Below are 20,370 nucleotides of genomic sequence, written 5' to 3' on the forward strand. Positions count from 1 at the left end.
AATACAGTAGGGAACCGATTATCCGGAACGATCGGGACCATCGCTATTCCGGATAACTGATTTTTCCGGTTTTCTGAATCGCTACAAAAAGCCGTTTTTTTATTGTTAAACCCAACTAAAAATAATTTTTTTTTGGAAATAATCTTAAAAAGAAGAAAAAACGATGAAGTAATACACTAATGATTATTTCCAAAATAATGGTAAGGTGAACATATTTCAAAAAAAAAAAAAGAAAAATCCTAAAATCTTATGAGGAAAAAAAAATTTTTTTTTTTTAAATGGCGGGAAAATTTATCGAATTTCATTCCGGTTTTTCGGTTTTCTGATTTCCGGATAACGGGTTCTGTACTGTATCTGTAAATGAAATGTTAAAATAAAATTTCTTCAACCATTTTAAATACATGGGGAAAATCTCCGGCAAAAAGCCAAAGAAGTTGGCAAGCCTGCATAAGTTAAAATTTATTGAACAATAAAATTATCGAACTAAAAGCGCAAAAATATTAAGTTTTTCTCGCTGCATTTAAAAAAAAACTGCTATTGACTGTTTTGGATATTTAATATGTTTTGTATTTTGTTTTGCTGTTTGACGATTAATTTTAGATCAACGATTAACTTTTTTTTACCATGGATTTTTAACTGATCAACCTTCTTTTCTCTGTAACTTAAATATATAAAGACAATTGAGAACGTATTAACCTATGAAGGATTTAGTTTGAAAATGCTTTAAAAAAAAAAAAAAAAGGAATTAAACTTTTAAATCGTTTTATCATTAAAAATCTTAATTTGATTTTATGTCCGATAGTTAAATTTGGAGTCCTGGAGCTGTAACTAGCCTAGTTATGATTTTTTTTTTTTTTTTTTTTTTTTTTGTTGAGGCTGAAAATAAAAAATATAAGCGAATTATGTTCTTTTCTTTGAAAACTAAAAGGAACTGACATAAATGCTGCAAAAGATTATTTGGGGGACAAAAGGGTGCTTTTTTATTTAGGTACTTCTTTTTTATAATTTATTAAATATATAGTTACAAGAAAAATTATATTTAAAAAAAATTTTATTTCTTTTTCAATGACATTTTACTTTAAATACTAATTTCATAAAGTAAACCAAAATATTACATAATGGGTTATTGATTGAATCTAAATACAGTACAGAACCCGTTATCCGGAAATCAGAAAACCGAAAAACCAAAAAACCGGAACGAAATTCGTAAATTTTCCCACCATTTTTAAAAAAAAAAAAATTTTTTTCCTCATAAGATTTTAGGATTTTTCTTTCTTTTTGGAAAGATGTTTACCTTACTATCATTTTGGAAATAATCATTAGTGTATTACTTCGTTTTTTCTTCTTTTTAAATAGCGATGGTCCCGACCCGATCGTTCCGGATAATCGGTTCCCTACTGTATAATTAAGATTTCAACTCAATTAAGAACTTAATTAAGAACTCTAACTCTCGCATATAGATAAGGATTTGAGAGATGCATAGAAAATCCTTTTTAAGCGGAGGAGCGTAAATGAATTAACTCAGAATATTGAAGTGGACGTCAAATCACACCTTTTAAAATGACTGCATTCATCACCATAAAAATCAATAATATATAATACAATAAATATGAAACGTAGTAACATAGACAAATAAAGAAAAGTACAATTTATTACTTCATTGATTGATTAGTTCAATATAAAATTTTAGTAACATCTTTTGAGCATTTTCTTCTAATTTACACAATTTTGCAGATTGTCCATAGTTCTATTATTTTTGTTTAAATTATTTCATATTTATGAAACTTATTTTAAATCATTTTAAAACTGAACTGATTATACTTTTAGAAAATATTAACAGTTGTCAGCCTTTGTTTTCAGAAAAATCCTAATCACAGTTGTGGCTTTTTATTTTATTGATTTGACAAATTTCAATTTTTAAGAGGGGGGCGGTGGCGAAGCGACAAACATTTTGTGAAAACTAAAATTGTTAGCAACATAAACCTATTTAGAAGGAATAGCTTTTTCGAACCAGTAGAGGTGGGAGGCACTTTCATTAAAAATCATTCATGCCAAGTAATTTAGAGCTGGAACAACGTTCCAAAATCCTCTATTTGAACGATATTCCGGCATACAGCCATTTAAAGAGTTAATTATGCTCTCCAACTCATGAATTCTCACGGAATAAACATAAATAACAAGTCACATCAAAAACATGCACAAAAATGTAGTTAATAAACCACGAAATCTAATTATTATGCGACCTTTAAAAAAATTCCATAATCATTGTTTGAATCCTCTGTAACAACCGGAGTAGAAATCAGTTAGAATTATCTCTTTAAAACTAGTATCTGTTATGCATCTGAGATAGGACGCAGAGATAAAAATAGTACGACAATAACATCATTAGCGAGGGAGTGGGAAACAACACGTGCAGCCTTTAACGGAAAGCGTTCAATACTTAGATTTCAGGGAAATGTTATTCAACTATACATACTGTAACAAGTACTTGATCATTACGAAATTAAATTTAAACGCTAATGTTTCCGATGATTTCACATTACACATTTATCAAATCTCTTAATAGTTTTGAATATATCGATTAGTGAAAGCAAATAGTCCACCAACTAGAGTTGGAATGTTGCCAGATTATACTATTTACTATTTGCAAACAGACCATTAGTTATACAAAGAAAATTGACTTTCTACTTTACATTGCAGCTAACAATGAATTTTAAAACGAGCTATTGTATTATTATAAAAACTTTCATACGAAATCATGCTCAGCAGTTTCTTGAGTAAATTAATTTACAATGAAAGTTAGGCTACCAACCAAGCAGATTTCACCCCTTCCACAAAAGATGTAAATTTGATAATATAAAATTGTATTTACTTAATTAGTCTGTATACATTTGAATAAAATTGTACCTCTACATTTTGCATGTAACATGTAATATTGAACATAATTTAAAACTTAATAGAGGACGTCTGATTTTGTAATTTGTACAGGGTAAATAAATATGGATAAGTTTATAAAGGGTACTTTGGGATTATCCCGTCGACCATTTTAGCCGAAACAGATATTATCGCCAAAAAGGCAACCTCTGCAAATAACCGCAAAGATGTTATCTTTCCTTGGTCACAAAAATACCAAGAAAATTAAAAAAATAACCATTTCAACGAGATTCTGTTTTAGTACTACACAAAGTTAAAACACTCACGAGGGATGCAACACAGATTTTCTTAACTTTCTTAGAGCACAAAACTGGCCACCTTATTCATCAGACTTCATTTTTTTATTTGATAGAACTTGAAAACAAGGGTTTGTGTTTTAACCAAAAACTATTTAGGTATCCTTAAAATGCAAGAAATGGGACAACGTGTCACTAGATGTAGTTTTAAAATGGCATAATTAATAAAAAATAAATTTCTATTACTTCACAATCTCTATATTTGAAAATTATAAAAATGTTTGGCTTAAAAGTGATAACAAACAATCAGAATATAATTCAACTAATATTAGAGTTTCCCAATGAGAGTAATACACTAAAATAATGCACCTGTCAAAATTAAATTTGCTCACAATTATTTTAGAAAAACACATTTATTAAAAACATGTTTTGTAACTGAAATATAAAACGCTATGCAGTAGCTGGGTAATTATCAATTAATTTAAATAATATGAAAGACTTAAAATCATTATGTATATTTTTCTAAAAATCATTTAATAAAATTAGGAGTCTTTTCACATAATTTCCATAATTCTTTAAGATTATTTAATATAAGATTAAGGTTTATTACACATAAGAAAAACATTAAATACTGGATTAAAAGCTTATTTAAGAGCAATAAAATATAAATGTAAATTGCAAACATTCCAAAATTGAGCCATAATTCAGTTAAGATACGTTTTACACTTGAAAGGATTAAATTAAACTTTCCAATTTTCATTTAAGCCTTCTTTATGTAATTTATGAAGTATTTCTCTGTTATGAGAGTTAAAAAAATTGAGAAATAATTGCAAAAAGAAATACAAATTTTTTAAAATAATTTCTAATTTATGCAACTTAATTGCATTCCATGAAAGATGACTAATACTGTGCAACTAATTGCATACTCTAAGCATTGTAAACTTTAGAAGTACCTGGAATGTTCTGAAAAGAGCACCCTTAAATATGTAGTCTTAGAATCTTTATCAAGAATGAAAACAAAAGCATAGATATTACAGGTCTAAAATTAATATTTAAAGGAGGGAATAAAAGTATTTGACAAATCACTGTGGGGAAATCTGATGTCAAACAGATTTTTGATGTTTAGTACATCCACCTTCTCCTACTGTATTTTGTCAGATTTTGATATTATTTTTAGATTTTTCTTGCTAAAAAAATTTGCGTTCTCCAATGTGTATCCGTTTTTGATTTGAATCTTGATACAGGATTCTAAAAATACACATTAAGGGCGGTCTTTTGGGAACTCCGTACTTTAAAAAATCATTCACAGCTACATGTATTTTTATTAACAATTTATAATCTGAACTGCTGACTTTATTTTTATCTTTATTTCAACTAATCATAATTTAATAATTTAAAACGGATTTTGGCATGAGCCTTATGGGATGCAGCCCCCTACGAACACCAGTTATCATAGCAACCAAGGCTGGATTACCCAGTAGGCCATGGCCTGGGGCCCCCAATGATGAGGGGCTCCCTTAAAATGGATTTTTTGAAAATAAATTTTAAAAAATGAAGAAAAAATGAAGGTTTTTCAAATCTTTTCAAAATGTTATTATTTTTTAGTTCCAATATTATAAAATTAAGTAAAATTTAATTTATTATTATTTACTTTTATTTCAAATATGCTTTCTTAAATGAAAAGATAGATAAATACTTTTATATTTGAATAAACAAAAAATTTACAAGAAAATTTTTTTATCTAAGGGCCCCAAAAATTTTAATGGCCTAGTGCCCATTACGCTTGGGTAGCTTCCCTGATAGCAACCGAACATAAAAATATCTGTATATAATACTAACAGTCTTAAGTTGATCTGCTTATTCAAATACAAAATCATTAAAAAAAATCAAAAGGAATATTGAAAAAAATTATTGTTGACATTCAGCCAAAAATCAAATCAATTTAAAATAGTTAACTCACATTTCACCAGCAACAGTGGTTTTATCTCAATTCTTGCACATTTTGTAGTGTTTTTCTAAAAGATTTAGCCAAAATGGGCATTTTTGTAAATATGTTGTAAATAAAAAGAAGAGGGGGGTTTGTTGCTCAGTACATAATTAAACTAAAAAAAGGTAATTAACTTTCGATGGATTAAAAGAAAGCAAAACAAATGAATATTTTTAAAAAAAATTATTTTTATAATATCAGATTAACATTGAAAAAGTAAAAATTATAGCACATGACTAATGACTTAAACCACTCGAATTCTATAAATCATTATTTTTAATTTTCTGATTTTCTTTAAAGCAAAATAAAGCACAGATTTAAGTCAAAAACATTTTTATGCAGTTAACTTATAAATACGAATTTATGGTTGTGATATTTTTTAAAATGTCTTAAACATTAAAGGTTTTTACCAACAAAAAAATGAATAAATAACAAGGTATATGGTTAGGTATAAGATGGGATAATATATGTAAATTATTATTTTGTCACAATAGACTAATAAATAAAAAAATAAACCTATGTAAAACCTCTAACTTTCCATCAGCTGTGTATAAAGCAATTCGCTGTTATATAAAGTTGGCCTAAATAAATAATGATAACAAAGACTTGTTCTGCTCAAAGTTATTCATGTGATATCACTTAATTATTTATTTATTTGTTTGTTTTTTTGTCTGAATAATTCTATATTCAAAAAATAATTGTCTAAATAATTTATTCTTTATTTGACATCTAACTTACAAATTGGGACTTTCATTGAGCTAAAAATTCTTACATAACATACCTTTATTTCAAAACTTTTGTTTAAATTCAAAAAGAAAAAAACTTTGAAAAATATGGAATAAATTACGCTAGCGAAAATTTCAAAATAGTACATTTGGGATAAGAAAATTTCTTTAATGGGTTTCTGGGATCAAGAGTTTTACATACAAAAACAAAATTCAAAATTTTATAAAAAAGAATAAATACAAAAAGTTTGTTTTATATGAAGTTGAAGTTATCTTTTATTTGCATGTAAATAGCAAAATTTTTTAAATTAGATTACTATAGTAAAAATCAAAGCAATAAAAATAAAAAAAAANAAAAAAAAGGGGGGGGGGGGAGACAGATTTGTACCTTAATATTTTCTTATTTTTCCAACAAGGGGAGAAGATAAAGATGCTTACATAAAATTTGACACCCCAAACAGAAAAGACAACATAGATGAGAAATAATAACATGATACATAAATTCATTGTTACATACTATTTCTTCAAAATACAGGTTTAATAGCTATAATCATAATAAAGAGCTATATTAATTTTTTAAAATATTAAAACAGAAAATAGATCAGCAACTCTCAATTACGAATATCTTTACACTTCTCACAAAAAAAATTTTACTAACACTACTACCTAGAACAATCCATCAAATACAAATCCAAACCATACAAATCCATTTTGTTTTTGTTTCTGTCTGCCTAAATTCTTTTATTAAATATTTGGCTAATTATTTATAACAAATACAAAACCGTATCATTAAATGCATATTGTTAGGAAAAAGAAACAAGGAAAGTTTATAGAAAATTCATCAAAACAAACTATTAATTTTTATTTAAACTATATTTTTATACATTGTTTACACTTCTTCAAATAAAATTATTATCAAATAAAAATAAAAAATATTTAAAGAAAATAATTTTTACAAAAAATAACTACATGTAGCTACATTATTTTTAAAAAATTAAAGGAAATTTAACTTATTTCAATTATAAAAAATAACCATGTAATAAATCTTTACAAACAATTACAATTCGAGTCAAATTTTCTTCATTAGCTATAGGTACTGTAACAAATAAATATGGGAGAACTTGAACAAATAAAAAGAATTAAAATTTAAGCAGAGACTGAAGAAATAATTTCTTATAACCATATGCAATGTGTCGAAGTAAAAATGGTAAAAAAAATACATAAAAGAATTTCAATAAAATTATGTCTAAAAAATATGAATAATAAAATCATATAATAAATATTTGTAAATTTATTATGAAGCCATTTAAAACATACATGCACAATTTTTTTAAAAAATATGAAACTTGACAAAAAATATATTCTTTGTTTCCTTATTTGGAAAAAAAAAATTCTGATGAACAGGAGAAAAAAAAGCTCTTAAAATATTTTATTAAATGAAACTTGAAATATATTTTATAGTTACTATAAATGAAATTTGAACCATTACTTAAATTTTAAAGTGAATTATTTGTAAATTACAATATAATAAAAATTTCATGAACACACTGCAACAAACTATTTTAATTACAAGCTTAAATGTAGATATAGAATTTCTTATGGAACAAAATTAATAACAAGACAAAATGGAAAATAAAAATTTTTAAATGCAGAAATAGATAAAACACACTTAAGTTTAATACATTTTACATAATTACATAATTTGTCATTATACATGTTGATTATTGTTTTTACTCTTGTTTAAGTGTGTAGAGTTCAAGTTTAATACAACTTTATTTATTAGTCTAAATGCAACTAGAGAATTACAAAAATTAGCAAGGTATAGGTTTTAATAGCTTACTTATTAGAATGTTTGAGTGAGTAACTTATTCATATCTGCAGCTTAGAAATACAAATTTAATAATTTGAAAAAATTAATAAAAAACATTTATGAGAAATGCCATAAAAAAATGTGACTTTTTATTGCAATATAAACTTAAAAATATTAGTAAGAAAATTAGTTCAACAAATTATAATAAACTGTTTTTATTAAAGGAAAAGAAAGAAAACATTTTTAATAACATAGCATAAAGAATGAATTAAGCCTAACCGTTTACTTTAAGCTTATTTTATTATTATATTTTTAAGCTTAAAAAGTTTACAAATGAAATGCTACAGCATAAACAATAATTTTGAAATAAAAATAATCTATTTCTTTTAAATTAACAAACAAAAGATTAACAGAGTAAATAAACTAACCACTTATGCCTAATAATCACTTAATTACCTAGAAATAAAATAATGAATTATAAACATCCTTATTTAATTACAACCCTAATTATTATTGGTAAAAAATTATTACAATTAATACCATTTAATTTAACTTCAGGAATTCAATGTGATCATGAACTGTTTATAGAAATCAGCGAATTTTTTAGGTAAACTAGCTTGACTCTAAATTAGATAATGGCTAATTTTTGTAATAAATTTTAGCAAAGAAAATTCAATTGATTTAGTTGTAAATACTATATGCAAAATATCTGATAAATCAGGAAAAGAGGAAACTTGATTGTAGAAATATAATTTAGCAACATTAATTTTAATTATAAAGTAACCCATTCATTGTTAAATGATATATATATTGATTAAATTAATTAAGTATAAATGATATTAACGTAAATTAAAGTATTTCTCACTTAAAAAGTCTTGAAAACTCAGCGATCAAATATGGCGTCTATAGAACGATCGTCGTTATTATTGTTTTTTTTTTCTTTCTTTTTTTATTATTTAACTTGACATAATTTCTATATTTTCAGAAAAACCTACACTTTTTACATAAAATGCAAAATTGTACGTAATTGTTATTAGTTTCCATTTCGACAAAGCAATATAGAGAGAGACGAGCAAATTTTTAATCATGGAACGTTTATTTTGATTGTCTTGTGAATCTAAGTTTACAAACATTGGCTATGAAATAAATATGCATTCAAGGACATTATAGTTTTGCAGTAGTTAAGAAAACATTTAATGTTTTGCAGAAATTTATCATTAATTTTATCATTATTTTCGGAAATAAATTAATCAAGAAGTCCCAATCCAAAAATATGAGCAGACGATATTTCTTCTAGCAGAAAAAAACTACGAATTGCAGAGCTTAATGCAATTTTAATTAGAAAAGTTTCTACTACCATCTTATATAGTGTCACATCATAACAATAAACAAGAAATTATCTTACCTCTATATACAGGAGAGGTAGTGGACTGGGTTTCTGGCGATATCCGATTATCAGGAGACAGTCTTGTTTTGACTTTGCTTCCTTCGTTAGCCCAATTAACTGGTGGTGAATTAGAAGGACTACTTTTTAGACATCTCGTTGGACTACAGGTTTGCATCAGGGATAAAGGTACTGTAGCCCTGATAGGACCTTGCTTTGTAGCTCCACCGGGTGAAACATTTTTTCGAACTCTTTGCGATTGTTGGCTCGACATATTTTAATTTACCTTACAAGCTCATGCATTCATCAAGAGAAAAAAGAAAAACCTAAATTTATTAATTAGCTATCAAGTCCTAAAATGGTGGTGTAATATTCCCTAATCCGGTGCTTAGAGAACATTATAGTCTTTTTAGAGGAGTGCTAGCGCTTCCTCCGCCTATCAAGTTTACTACTACGGACCGCTCTCTGCCTGTCAAAATCGTACGTGCAGTTTACAGCATCTATGGATGGATGTAGTAGAATATAGGGTTGCTGGAGATAGCTTTCTCGCCAACATCAATCACACAGCTTCATCGAAAGAAGAAATGCCGCCAAACTCCGCCTCAGTACATCTGAGGCCTGGATTATGGTGAAATTCCAAGAAATAGCTGATGTTGCTCTTCGCAGAATGCTCTACGGCATTAAAAAAAAAAGTATACATATATATTAAGTTTTATGTTTGAAATTTTATTTGCACACATTGGTTCTGTTAAAAAATACACAACATCATGGTAGGAAATTCGGTTTACGCATTTAATGTTATTATAAAATTTATCTTTAATAATGTTAGAAAAATAGCTGTTGTTATTGGTGTGTTAATAATTACTACCTTTAACTAAAATATCAAAATAATAAATTTAAGAATCGAAGGAAATTCGGTTTACGCATTTAATGTTATTATAAAATTTATCTTTAATAATGTTAGATAATTAACTATTACTATTAGTTAGATATTAACTATTAGTGTTAACAATTACTACTTTTAACTAAAATATCAAAATAATAAATTTAAAAGAAATTCTCTTAAAAAAAAAACTTGAAATTAGCCTGATTATTTACAGTATTAAGCATTATCCCTTACAAATGTTAGGCGTACATTTCTCTGAATGTGCAATGATCTAATTGTAAAATGGTAGCAAGTGTATTGGGAATTGTATTTTCCATTTTAATTTTCTCTAAAATTAAGAAGAAAAAGTTTTAAAGAAAAATAATGAATGCAAAGTACAATTCAATAGAAATTATCTTACATTAAAATGCATAATTGGTAATGAAAATTAAGTTAACATTCGTTACTCTTGAGTAGATTTAGAATAAATAAATATAATGTTGTGAATAAATATTATTATGAAATGCAACTTGAATGAACCAATAAAAAAATAGAAATAATTCACATTAAAAACGTTAATTAATTTGCCAACATTGTTTACTATATATCACTTCAAATATATATAGTGTTCTGTTCTTCGAAAAATTAAAACTTTTGTCTTTATTATTTAAACGGTACAAAAACTAATTTCAACGTATACTTTTTGTTACGATATTTTTTTCCTTCAAATAGTTGCTATTTTTGACCACGTTATCATAAAATCGATTATTTCATCAATTGTTGCAAACAAAAAACAATTGTTACAAAAATCAAGCTATAAATAATTTTAATAAAAAAAAGTACTTTCGCATATAAATATTCAAGACAATTTTTATTTTAATTAATGCTAAGCCATACATATTAATTTATGCAACTGAAAACTGAACGCTGTTCCAACCAAGTAAAAATCTGATTCAGACACACAATTTTTCCCGTTAGAAATCTATTTTTTAATAATTATTCAGAAAATAAATGTTAATTAAATGGAATTTGTCTTTAAACGTATAAGTAATTAGACAAATAGGTATTAAATGTTAACTAAGAGACATAGTAACATAGTAATTATGTGAATGAAACATACTAAGAATTTCGGTGGTTAGCTTTATTATTGCTATTTAAAGAGATCAAATTCCATAGGTAATCAACATTTTGAATAAAAAATCTTAAAATGCATTAGAGAAATAAGTTTTTCCCTCCAAACTTTCTCTAAATAATAATATATAGAATTCAATAGAAGTTGAATGTCAATCTTGAAAAAAAATTTAAAATAAAAAAATTGCTTTACAAAATCAATCTAATTTATTAACAAATAATTCATGTATTATGTAGTTATTAACCCTCACAATCGCAGAAAGCTCAATATGGCTATGCCTATATTAAATCCAGAACTATGTATTACACTGGCCCCATCGAATCATCTGATAGTTTACGTCCATTATTGGTTATTTAAAACTAAAAATCAAATCAAAACTGACTGTTAAAATATATAACCAAGATAATCATGAACAGCTTAACTCTATTAGTTCTCCTACAATATAAAACAATGAATAACAATAGTCGAAAGTTGCTCTTAAGAAGCAAATTATAAATTTATTTTTCCAACGTAAAAACTTAATTTTTTAAATTTCTATTAGACAACCAAGAGCATAATCATGCCACTGCATATAAAAGTGTAAAACAGTTTTTTGAGTCGGTTTAAATTTTCAGATATAATTTGTCTGATAAATAGCAGAATAATTCCCTCCGTCTACATTACCAAACAAGCCCATCCTTCCTTAATTACGTGTAATTTAAGTAATAAAAATGGCTATAATTAATTTATCGTGTCCGTAAGTACTTGAGACAGTTAGTATGCAATTTAAGTGATAAAATATTGAAAATAACATTAGTCTTATTTACAGCGAAATGACTTATATATATTTAAAAAAGTAAAGAAAGATAAACCTTTTTAGATAATTGGATTTTTAAACGCATTTTGAAATGTTACATGACTAGATTTTTAATATTTCGTTTTTTTTGTTGTTTTTTTTCTGTTTTTTTTTAACTTTACTTTTCTACAAAACGAATTAACTTGATCAAATACCTGTTTTAAAATATATATATATAAATAATTATTTCACGACATTGCATACATTTACAATCTCTTTTTTTTTTAACATTCTCATAATTTAAAGAATTTTACATTCTATTCATAATTCTTATCGTAAACATCACAAATTAATAACATCAGGAGGATGATAAAATCAATAATCAAAAAGGAACATATCAGTTACGTTTCTTGATAAAGAATAAAAAATAAAGATAAAAAATTAAGGCACTATCACTTATCGCATTATGCTATTAGGCAACACGTAAATGTTTGTTTTTCCTTGAATACCTATTTGTGTTATCTGTTAATCTAACAGCCTAAAAACTTCTCAATTGAGTCAGTTTAGTTTTTTTTTTTTTTTTGTAAGGAGACGAAAAATAGGACGAAGGGTTATCATAACACAATCGGATTCGGATGATAAACTAAAATAGCAGTCTAGCCGATTAAATATTCTCAAAAACACGTGTAAAATTAAGCAAAAAAATACGCTTAGATAAAAAGGTGAAAAATTAGAAATTTGAATTAAGTCAATAAAGATGTCTAAATTTAAAAAAAAAATTTAATCTTTGTTTAAAGTAAAACCTATTACGCTTAAAAGCACACGAATTAATTTTATTATTGCTTTTAAAAAAACTTGAGTTTTCTTTTATTATTATTTTACAAAGAGCTTGAATTTTCTATTTATTAATACTTTTAAGGAACCTTGAATTTTTCGAAATCTTATTATTACATCTGAAAGAGCTTAAAATTTCTTCAATTTTATTATTATTTTCAAAAGAGCTTGAATTCTCTTTAATTTTGCTATTACTTTCAAAAGCGCTTATTTTTTCTTTTACGAAGAAGTCGGAAATATCAATATTTTTTTATTATTTTGAATTTAGTTGAATTAAACGTCCATTTTTCGTAAAAGAGCATTGTGTTTTAATTAATAAGTAATAATTATGCGATTTGTAATAAGTTATAATCTGTTTAATTATTTAACTATATAATAAATTTGTTTCATCTGATGTTATAATTACTTTCAGCAATGATTTTATGTTATATTTGTTACAAATAGTAGAGTATGCGTGTATAAGGTACTCAAGAATAAGCTCAAAGCAAGTGCTTTAAGATAAGCATACTGAACATCTTCATACAAAACAAAAAAATTTTACCACAAAACTTACCAAACAAAAGCCCGTATATTATGGTTTTAAAGCATTAAATTCTCAGTTCAGAAATATTTCTTAATAATACAACACTCAAATTACAAATTGACTGAATGTGGGCTTGATTAAGATTACATTTTGACGTAAAACATATGGTTCTGCCTTAGTTGAAGCGCATGATTCTAAAACTCAAGACGTTCTTCTTTCTGATTTTTGTCAAGTTATTTCAAAAATTCAAACTCAAACTAAATTGCACTTTCATTGAAAAAAAAAATTTTATTCATCAATTAGGAATTTTACATAATTTTCTGTAACTGACTCTCAAGGTTTTCTCAATATCTTTTAGTTAAGTTTTTTGAAAACTTTCCCCCCCCCCACACACACAAAATAGTTATTTAGCGAAGCAAAATGAAATATTACAAAATTAAATAATTATCTTTTAAAAGATACTAAGGTCACTAATGATTTAAGCAAGTATTTACTATAAATTATATAGTAAGAGTCAATTTAAACCAAAAATACAAAAATATATGATTTATAATTGTCTGGACAATTGAAAATTTTTCCAAAAAATATTTTTTTTGAAAGAATGATTTAAACTCCAGAAACTCCATAAGTTAATTGCATAATCATTTATAGTTCTAAAATTTTATTATGTGTCATTCAATGAAAAAAAATCTACTAAATACATGGTTTGAACTTTATAATTTTTTAAAAGTTTTCTTAATTATTTTTTTAAATTTTCTTTTCAATAGTTTACTTTCTAGAACTGAGATAACTTTGTAACAGATTTAAAAGTTTTAAAATTTATTATGCCTTAGTATATACGAAAAATTAAATATAAAAAACATATATCATTCCTCTATGATAATTACATTAACATAAAAATAACTGCTAAAAATAATAACCTTAAAATGTTTAGGGTAGTAGTTCCTTGAAGTACAGGTAATATACCTATTTCTTTTCTGCTCCTTTTCCCTTTTTATTTAATTAATATTTATCCATATTTTGCCAATTTGATCAACATGCTTTGAAATTTTTACTCTTTTTTTATTTTTTAAGCGATTGAATTTTATACGTAATATCAATAGATCATGATGATTTATAGTAGAGTATATGATATTTACAAATATCTTTTGTTTTTATCATTTTCTTACATAGTCCCTGATAATGTCACATTTGACAAAACACTTCGTAACATAGACTAAAAAAAAAATTTTTTTTTCTTTGAAACTTTTCTATAGAGTTTCAAAGAAATTTAAGCAAATTTTGCCCTATTATCATAAATATCTCGATAGTCCATAAAAGAAAACTAAATCTGAACATTTCTTTTGGTTTTCTTGGGATTGCAAAATTTCTCTGACTTTTCCAGGTTTTTCAGATCACTAGATACCATGAGTTGATGACCCCAACCTATAAATATGAGTAACAATTAATAAATATAAGTCACTTAAAACAAAAATACTCATTTCAGAGTAATTATGAGAGCCTTCTCAACTTCTTAGGTAGGTTACTCATTTACGGCAGCTAGGCTATGAAAATCCACCCGTCGGTGTTCGCACCTTATCGTGGTGGTGTGGTTTGTGTGTGTTGTCGATCCCGAGAGCTATGCCGGCGGTAGCATAGCTACTGGCAGGGCCGATGACATTGACATCATAGCGCGAACACAATCTGACTTAAAGCAAGCTTTTCTATCCATGGAAAAAGAGGCAGAAAAAATGCATCTCACTATTAACCAGGAGAAAACCAAGTACATGCAATGCACCAAAATAACTGATTCTACAACTCACTTGCAAATTGGTGTATACAAGTTTGAAAAAGTAAACAGTTTTGTTTATCTTGGTTCTGAAGTCAACGTTAATGGCAATATCGCACCCGAAATACAAAGAAGAATCAATAGTGCAAGTAAATGTTTTTATGGATTAAAAAAATATTTAAAATCAAACCTACTAAAAAGAGATACTAAAATGTTAATTTATAAATGCTTAATCAGACCTATCCTAACATATGCCTCAGAAACTTGGACAACAACACAGAAAGATGAGAATTCCTTGGGAATCTTCGAACGTCGGATCCTAAGATCCATTTTTGGGGGCAAACAAGTTGATGGTACTTGGTACAGACGTTCAAACTCAGAACTCTATCGGGCCCTTAGAGAGCCTGATGTTGTCAAGTATGTAAAAATCCAAAGAATTAAATGGGCTGGTCACATCATTCGAATGAACAGAGAGCGTTCGACAAACATAATCTCTTCGGCTCAGCCCATCGGATCAAGGCCCAGAGGTCGACCAAAGCTGAGATGGGCCGACTGCGTGGAAAGAGACTTTTCAGTCTTAAAAGTCTCAAACTGGAAGACAACTGCCAGGCAGAGGCAGGCCTGGAGGAAGTTGATTGAGAAGGCCAGGGCCCACCAGGGGCTGTCGTGCCATTGAGGAAGGAAGGAAGGAAGGCTATGAAAATTCATCATATTTTTGATTTTAAAAAAAAAATTAGAAGTAGCATTAGACGATGTATTAAACTGGTAGATTTATAATAGTAAATAAAACAAAATTACTAACAATAATGGAACAAAACAATATTCAAACAATAAATAATAAAAAAATCGAAATAACCGTTTAACTATCAAGTAAACAACCGAAGTAACTGTATTTCTCGGAATGAGTATTAATTCAAGTATTTTTTACCTCCTATAGTCCTATATATTGGACACCATCGGGTATAAATTTAATGCTTAAAAAATATTTTAATATATATATTTTTTTCAGTTTTAATGTCTATTTAAAGCGATTTCGTGTGTAAAAAAGTAATTGGATTTATTCTCGTTTTTAATTGCTATAAAAAATTATAAAAAAAGTAAGAAATTCGATTCAAGTATTTTTATGGAAAGCGTTACTGTATATAAGCACCTTATTAATATTTGACGAACGACCAGTGGCTGATTGGTAGCGTTTCGCGCTCTTCTGCCATACGTCCTGAGTTCGATCCTCGAACCGGGCAAGGGTGACTCAGCCTTTCATCCCTTCAGTGGGTCGATAAATGAGTACCAAGCATGCTTGGGAACTAAACACTGGGGGTTCCGCGTTCGGCTGACCACCCAAACGGAACATCTGCTCCTGCACCCCAGAGCCCAAGAAAGCTGAGATGGGCACAGTAGGCCTTGCCCTTCTACGAGCTGTCATGCCGCTGTGTCATTAAGTATAGTTTAGTATTTGAATCAAATAGATTTTGTTTCATGCACAGAATGTTAAATACACTATAAAAATATCCTACAATCTTTATAAATGTAAAAATTTATCACTTTTTGTACAATAAATAAAAGTGACTAAAAAAGTTCATTTTTAATTAATTGAATTTTTTTTTTAAATACTTTATTGCGTTTATAAGTTTACTTTCTTGTTAGCTACAGTAATCAGAAGATTAATTATAATACTTTTATTTAAAATTGTAAGAATTGTTATGATAAAAAGTTCGATTGCTAAAACATTTCTTTCACCTTTTTTTTTTTTTTTTTTANTTTTTTTTTTTTTTTTTAGAAAATAATGTCCAACATTAGTCGATTAAAAAAAAAACCAGAAAATATCTAGAATTAAGAAAATCTTTAAAGAATAATAATTTTTTTTTAAAACAATTCTTTCTTCAATAAATAAACTTCAAATCCCATAATAATAAATTGAACTCTATAATGAAAATCCAATACGAAACTTGAATCAACCCTATCCTCTGAAACCGGTTTTCCTAGAATGATGAGCTATTGCAGGCGAAAACCCGAATGAAAACAAACACAATCGCAATAAAATATCAGCATTATTCACACTATCAAAATTAATAACTGTTCTCGAGCGCGATCCAGAAGAAAGTCACATTCTGGCACAAACAAAAAGAACTAAAGAAACCGAACTGTTTACTCGCAGACGATATTATATTTGTTTTAATTTGAGGAAAAATAAATCCTCGTGTCCGAGATGATTAAATACAGTCATTTCTCATGTTTTCTTCCAGGGTTAGAAAATTAATATCCCTCTTCTCACACTCTTTGTTGGAGACCAGATCTTTTGGATGCCCCATTACTTCTCACTTTGTTCTGGATATCATTTGTATTCCGATGGTTCGAATCTTCCATCTTTTTGCTCCGTTTCCCTTCTTTTTGCTTTATTTGCTTTTGAATTCTATGTATTCCTCCCCTTCTATAGATACATACAATCACTTTTCACTATGTCGTTTGAATTTGAAAATTGAAAAGAAGATTTGCTGTCACAGCTTCTTTTTATAGAGTTAAAGTTAGATATTGATGGTAGGGAATATTATTCTTCGTGTTCTATTTTCACTTGGATTGATCTGTAATTCGAAAGTCCCTTTCCTTCCTATTATTATTCAGGTATCAAAGTAATAAATATTTGCTTTGCATGCTTTAAATTTTTTTTTTTTAACTTAATTTTATGAAACTAGTCAACTCCACCACCTTGTTCCCTGGCGCTTCCCAACTCCAAAGATTGCTATGCAATTTTATAGGGTTTGCTTTGCAGCTATATAAAAGATATTATTTGCCTTCCACGCTTGCTTCGCTAGCTGCTAAGTTAAATCCATTTAAAATGTTTTTTAGCGCAAAATCTTAAGAATTGAAATCAGTTATTGAAATCTTTAAAACTAATTCCACTTTAAGAAATTAAAATTTTTAGTCCATGATAAGTTATTGAAATAAGATATTTTGAATTGCAAAAAATGACATTAAGAATAAAAACTGGCTGATAGAAAACAATAATTATGCATTTTATAAAACAACATATATGTCGGCTCGTCTCCAAAGCATTCTTTCATTGTTACGTTTTTTGAAACATAACATGGAACATTTTGTTTGTTGTTATGAACTATTCGCTTTTAACCTTTCAGTTTTTCTACACTTATAGATCAGTTTGTTTTAGATTTTCGTTCTCCAAGCTAGAAAAAAAATTTTATTCCGTAATTTATAAATGTGTACGTTAACATCATTAACATGCGTGATATTTCAATGGGACACCTGCAAGTGACGTATTCTGAGTATCTCGATCCTGATTGGTTGTTGAAACGTGGCATTTGTTTACTTTAACAACATAGCAACTGTTCTATCCATTCTATTTGAGTAAGCTAAGCCCGTCAAGTATCAATTCTCTTAAGTGACACATTCCATATTCCTTCACGAGGATTTTAATTTTTTCACTATATATTTCTTACTTAACCCAAGGAGCCACGTAGAACATGAACGAACTAGTTATGCATCGAAATTGCCAGGTACACAGAACAAAAATATATCACTGTCACAATATGTAGACAAATAATAAATCTAAGTTAAGTAAAAGACGTAGACGAGAAACAATTATATTTCAGCAAATTTGATGTGCGATACGGCGCTGTATTTAAGTAACTTCACGTTTATTGACATTCTAACTTAAGTGGAGAAACTTTACCACTCCATTCTGCTTATAAACGATCAGCTGGGTCGCCTGGTTGGTAGGGTACTGGACCCATGTCCAAGAGTTCGTGGGTTCGATCCCCGCCGGCCAAAGATTCCCCGTGTAGTAAATGGTGCCTGATGCAAGTTAAATTTGTCGAGTCGCAAAGTCCTCCATGTTCTCATAACAAATCAATACCACTGGGGGGAACTAATTCAGGAGTTTCCTTGTCTTCTGGATTGGTTCAAGTTACAAGGCTACGGAGGTGAACATTAGTAGTCGTAAATCCAAAATTGGGTCGGCTGTTCAACGACGATATATATGTAAAAAAATAATAAATAAACAAATATAAAAAAACGATCAGCTGGCCCTGTCGTCATTGGCCACAAATGGGGGTATACATGATCTTCTTCGTCTTGAAGTGCAAGTACCCAATTGTGAACTATTATGCTTCTAATGTATATTTTCGTCTATAGGCGATTTTTTGTGGTAAATTTTTTTATTAACTGAAGCCGCACATTCAGCTAAGCAATATTTTTTATGTTCCATACAATAATTATTGAGATTTTGTCAACCTGAGATTGGAGTTCTGCCAACCCCCACTACCAGAAACTTGAAATAATAGTATCAACCATAATAGTATATAGTTCGCATAATATTATTTCCTTTATTCTAATTACCATGGATCTAAAATTTTGATTTTAAATATTTCATTTATTTAAAAAAAACATCTATAATGTTTATAAAATGAAGATATTAAAATACATCACAGGAATATGTAAAAAAGAATGTCGTCTTTGTCTTGAATCTCACCTAAATAAACAAAAAAAGGTTTTTGGCGTTGAACTTCTCTCAAAACACATTAATTTTCTTTCCAAATCGGAAAATCAAGCGCTCGTTGTGAGATGGAAAGTGGAAGCTAAAATAATGTTCCTAATAACCGAGTTTCATAATCTGAATAGGTGATGTTTATACTACAAGATCTGCATACAATTACTTCAAAGCAAGTGCCTTCATCAGTGCCTCACGTTGCTATAATACCAGATCGTATCGGGGCACTATACATTGTTCTCGACTTTAAAAAACAAGCACTCATGGATTAAATTCGAACACGATCTTGACCTCTTTTCACCCACAGCATAATAAAGGAAAGGGAAAGAAAATAAATAATAATAACATTAAAAAAAAATTCGTGTTGATGTCTATTATCGTTCCATGTAAACTGGTTCCAGGACTGCCGGACCATGTTGTTGCATTTGGATGAAGTTGTGCGTTAAAGTGAAGTAACGCACGAAATGCCTCATCAGAATTCTATTCTCCGATCCCATCCTTCCAGCAATCATGACTTTTGATCGTGTAAAATGTGATTGAGTAGCCAAGTATTCGTAACGCAAGATGTAACGGTCAATGATCCGATCTTTTTCTGATCATAACATTATTGTCAGATGTTTTCTTTAGCAAACTCAATTCAGAGCTGGGATTTTTTTTTTTTTTTTACTCAGAAACTAGCTTAAGACTGTTCTCAAATCAAAGACATCAATGGATAGATAATCCATTTCTTTTTTTTTTACTCAGAAACTAACTTAAGACTGTTCTCAAATCAAAGACATCAATGGATAGTTAATCCATTTTTTTTTACTCAGAAACTAACTTAAGACTGCTCTCAAATCAAAGACATCAATGAATAGTTAATCCATATTTGTTTTACTCAGAAACTAACTTAAGAC

At 27.9% G+C, this 20,370-nt stretch overlaps 1 protein-coding gene across 2 annotated transcripts in view; it reads right to left on the reverse strand.

Moving 5' to 3' along the window:
* LOC122271711 (protein FAM117B) overlaps positions 1-9,622 on the reverse strand; it is a 98,453-nt gene extending 88,831 nt beyond the window's left edge. Inside the window, exon 1 of one of the 2 annotated variants that reach the window (XM_043053906.2) lies at positions 9,098-9,622. In XM_043053906.2, the coding sequence (XP_042909840.1) occupies positions 9,098-9,350 (253 nt within the window). In that variant the 5' untranslated portion in view covers positions 9,351-9,622. The remainder of the gene's footprint in view (positions 1-9,097) is intronic. The other variant, XM_043053902.2, reaches the window with a different exon arrangement.
* Between the last annotated feature and the right edge of the window lie 10,748 nt (positions 9,623-20,370).

This window comes from Parasteatoda tepidariorum, chromosome 2 (genome assembly GCF_043381705.1).
Source record: "Parasteatoda tepidariorum isolate YZ-2023 chromosome 2, CAS_Ptep_4.0, whole genome shotgun sequence".
Taxonomy (NCBI): domain Eukaryota; kingdom Metazoa; phylum Arthropoda; class Arachnida; order Araneae; family Theridiidae; genus Parasteatoda; species Parasteatoda tepidariorum.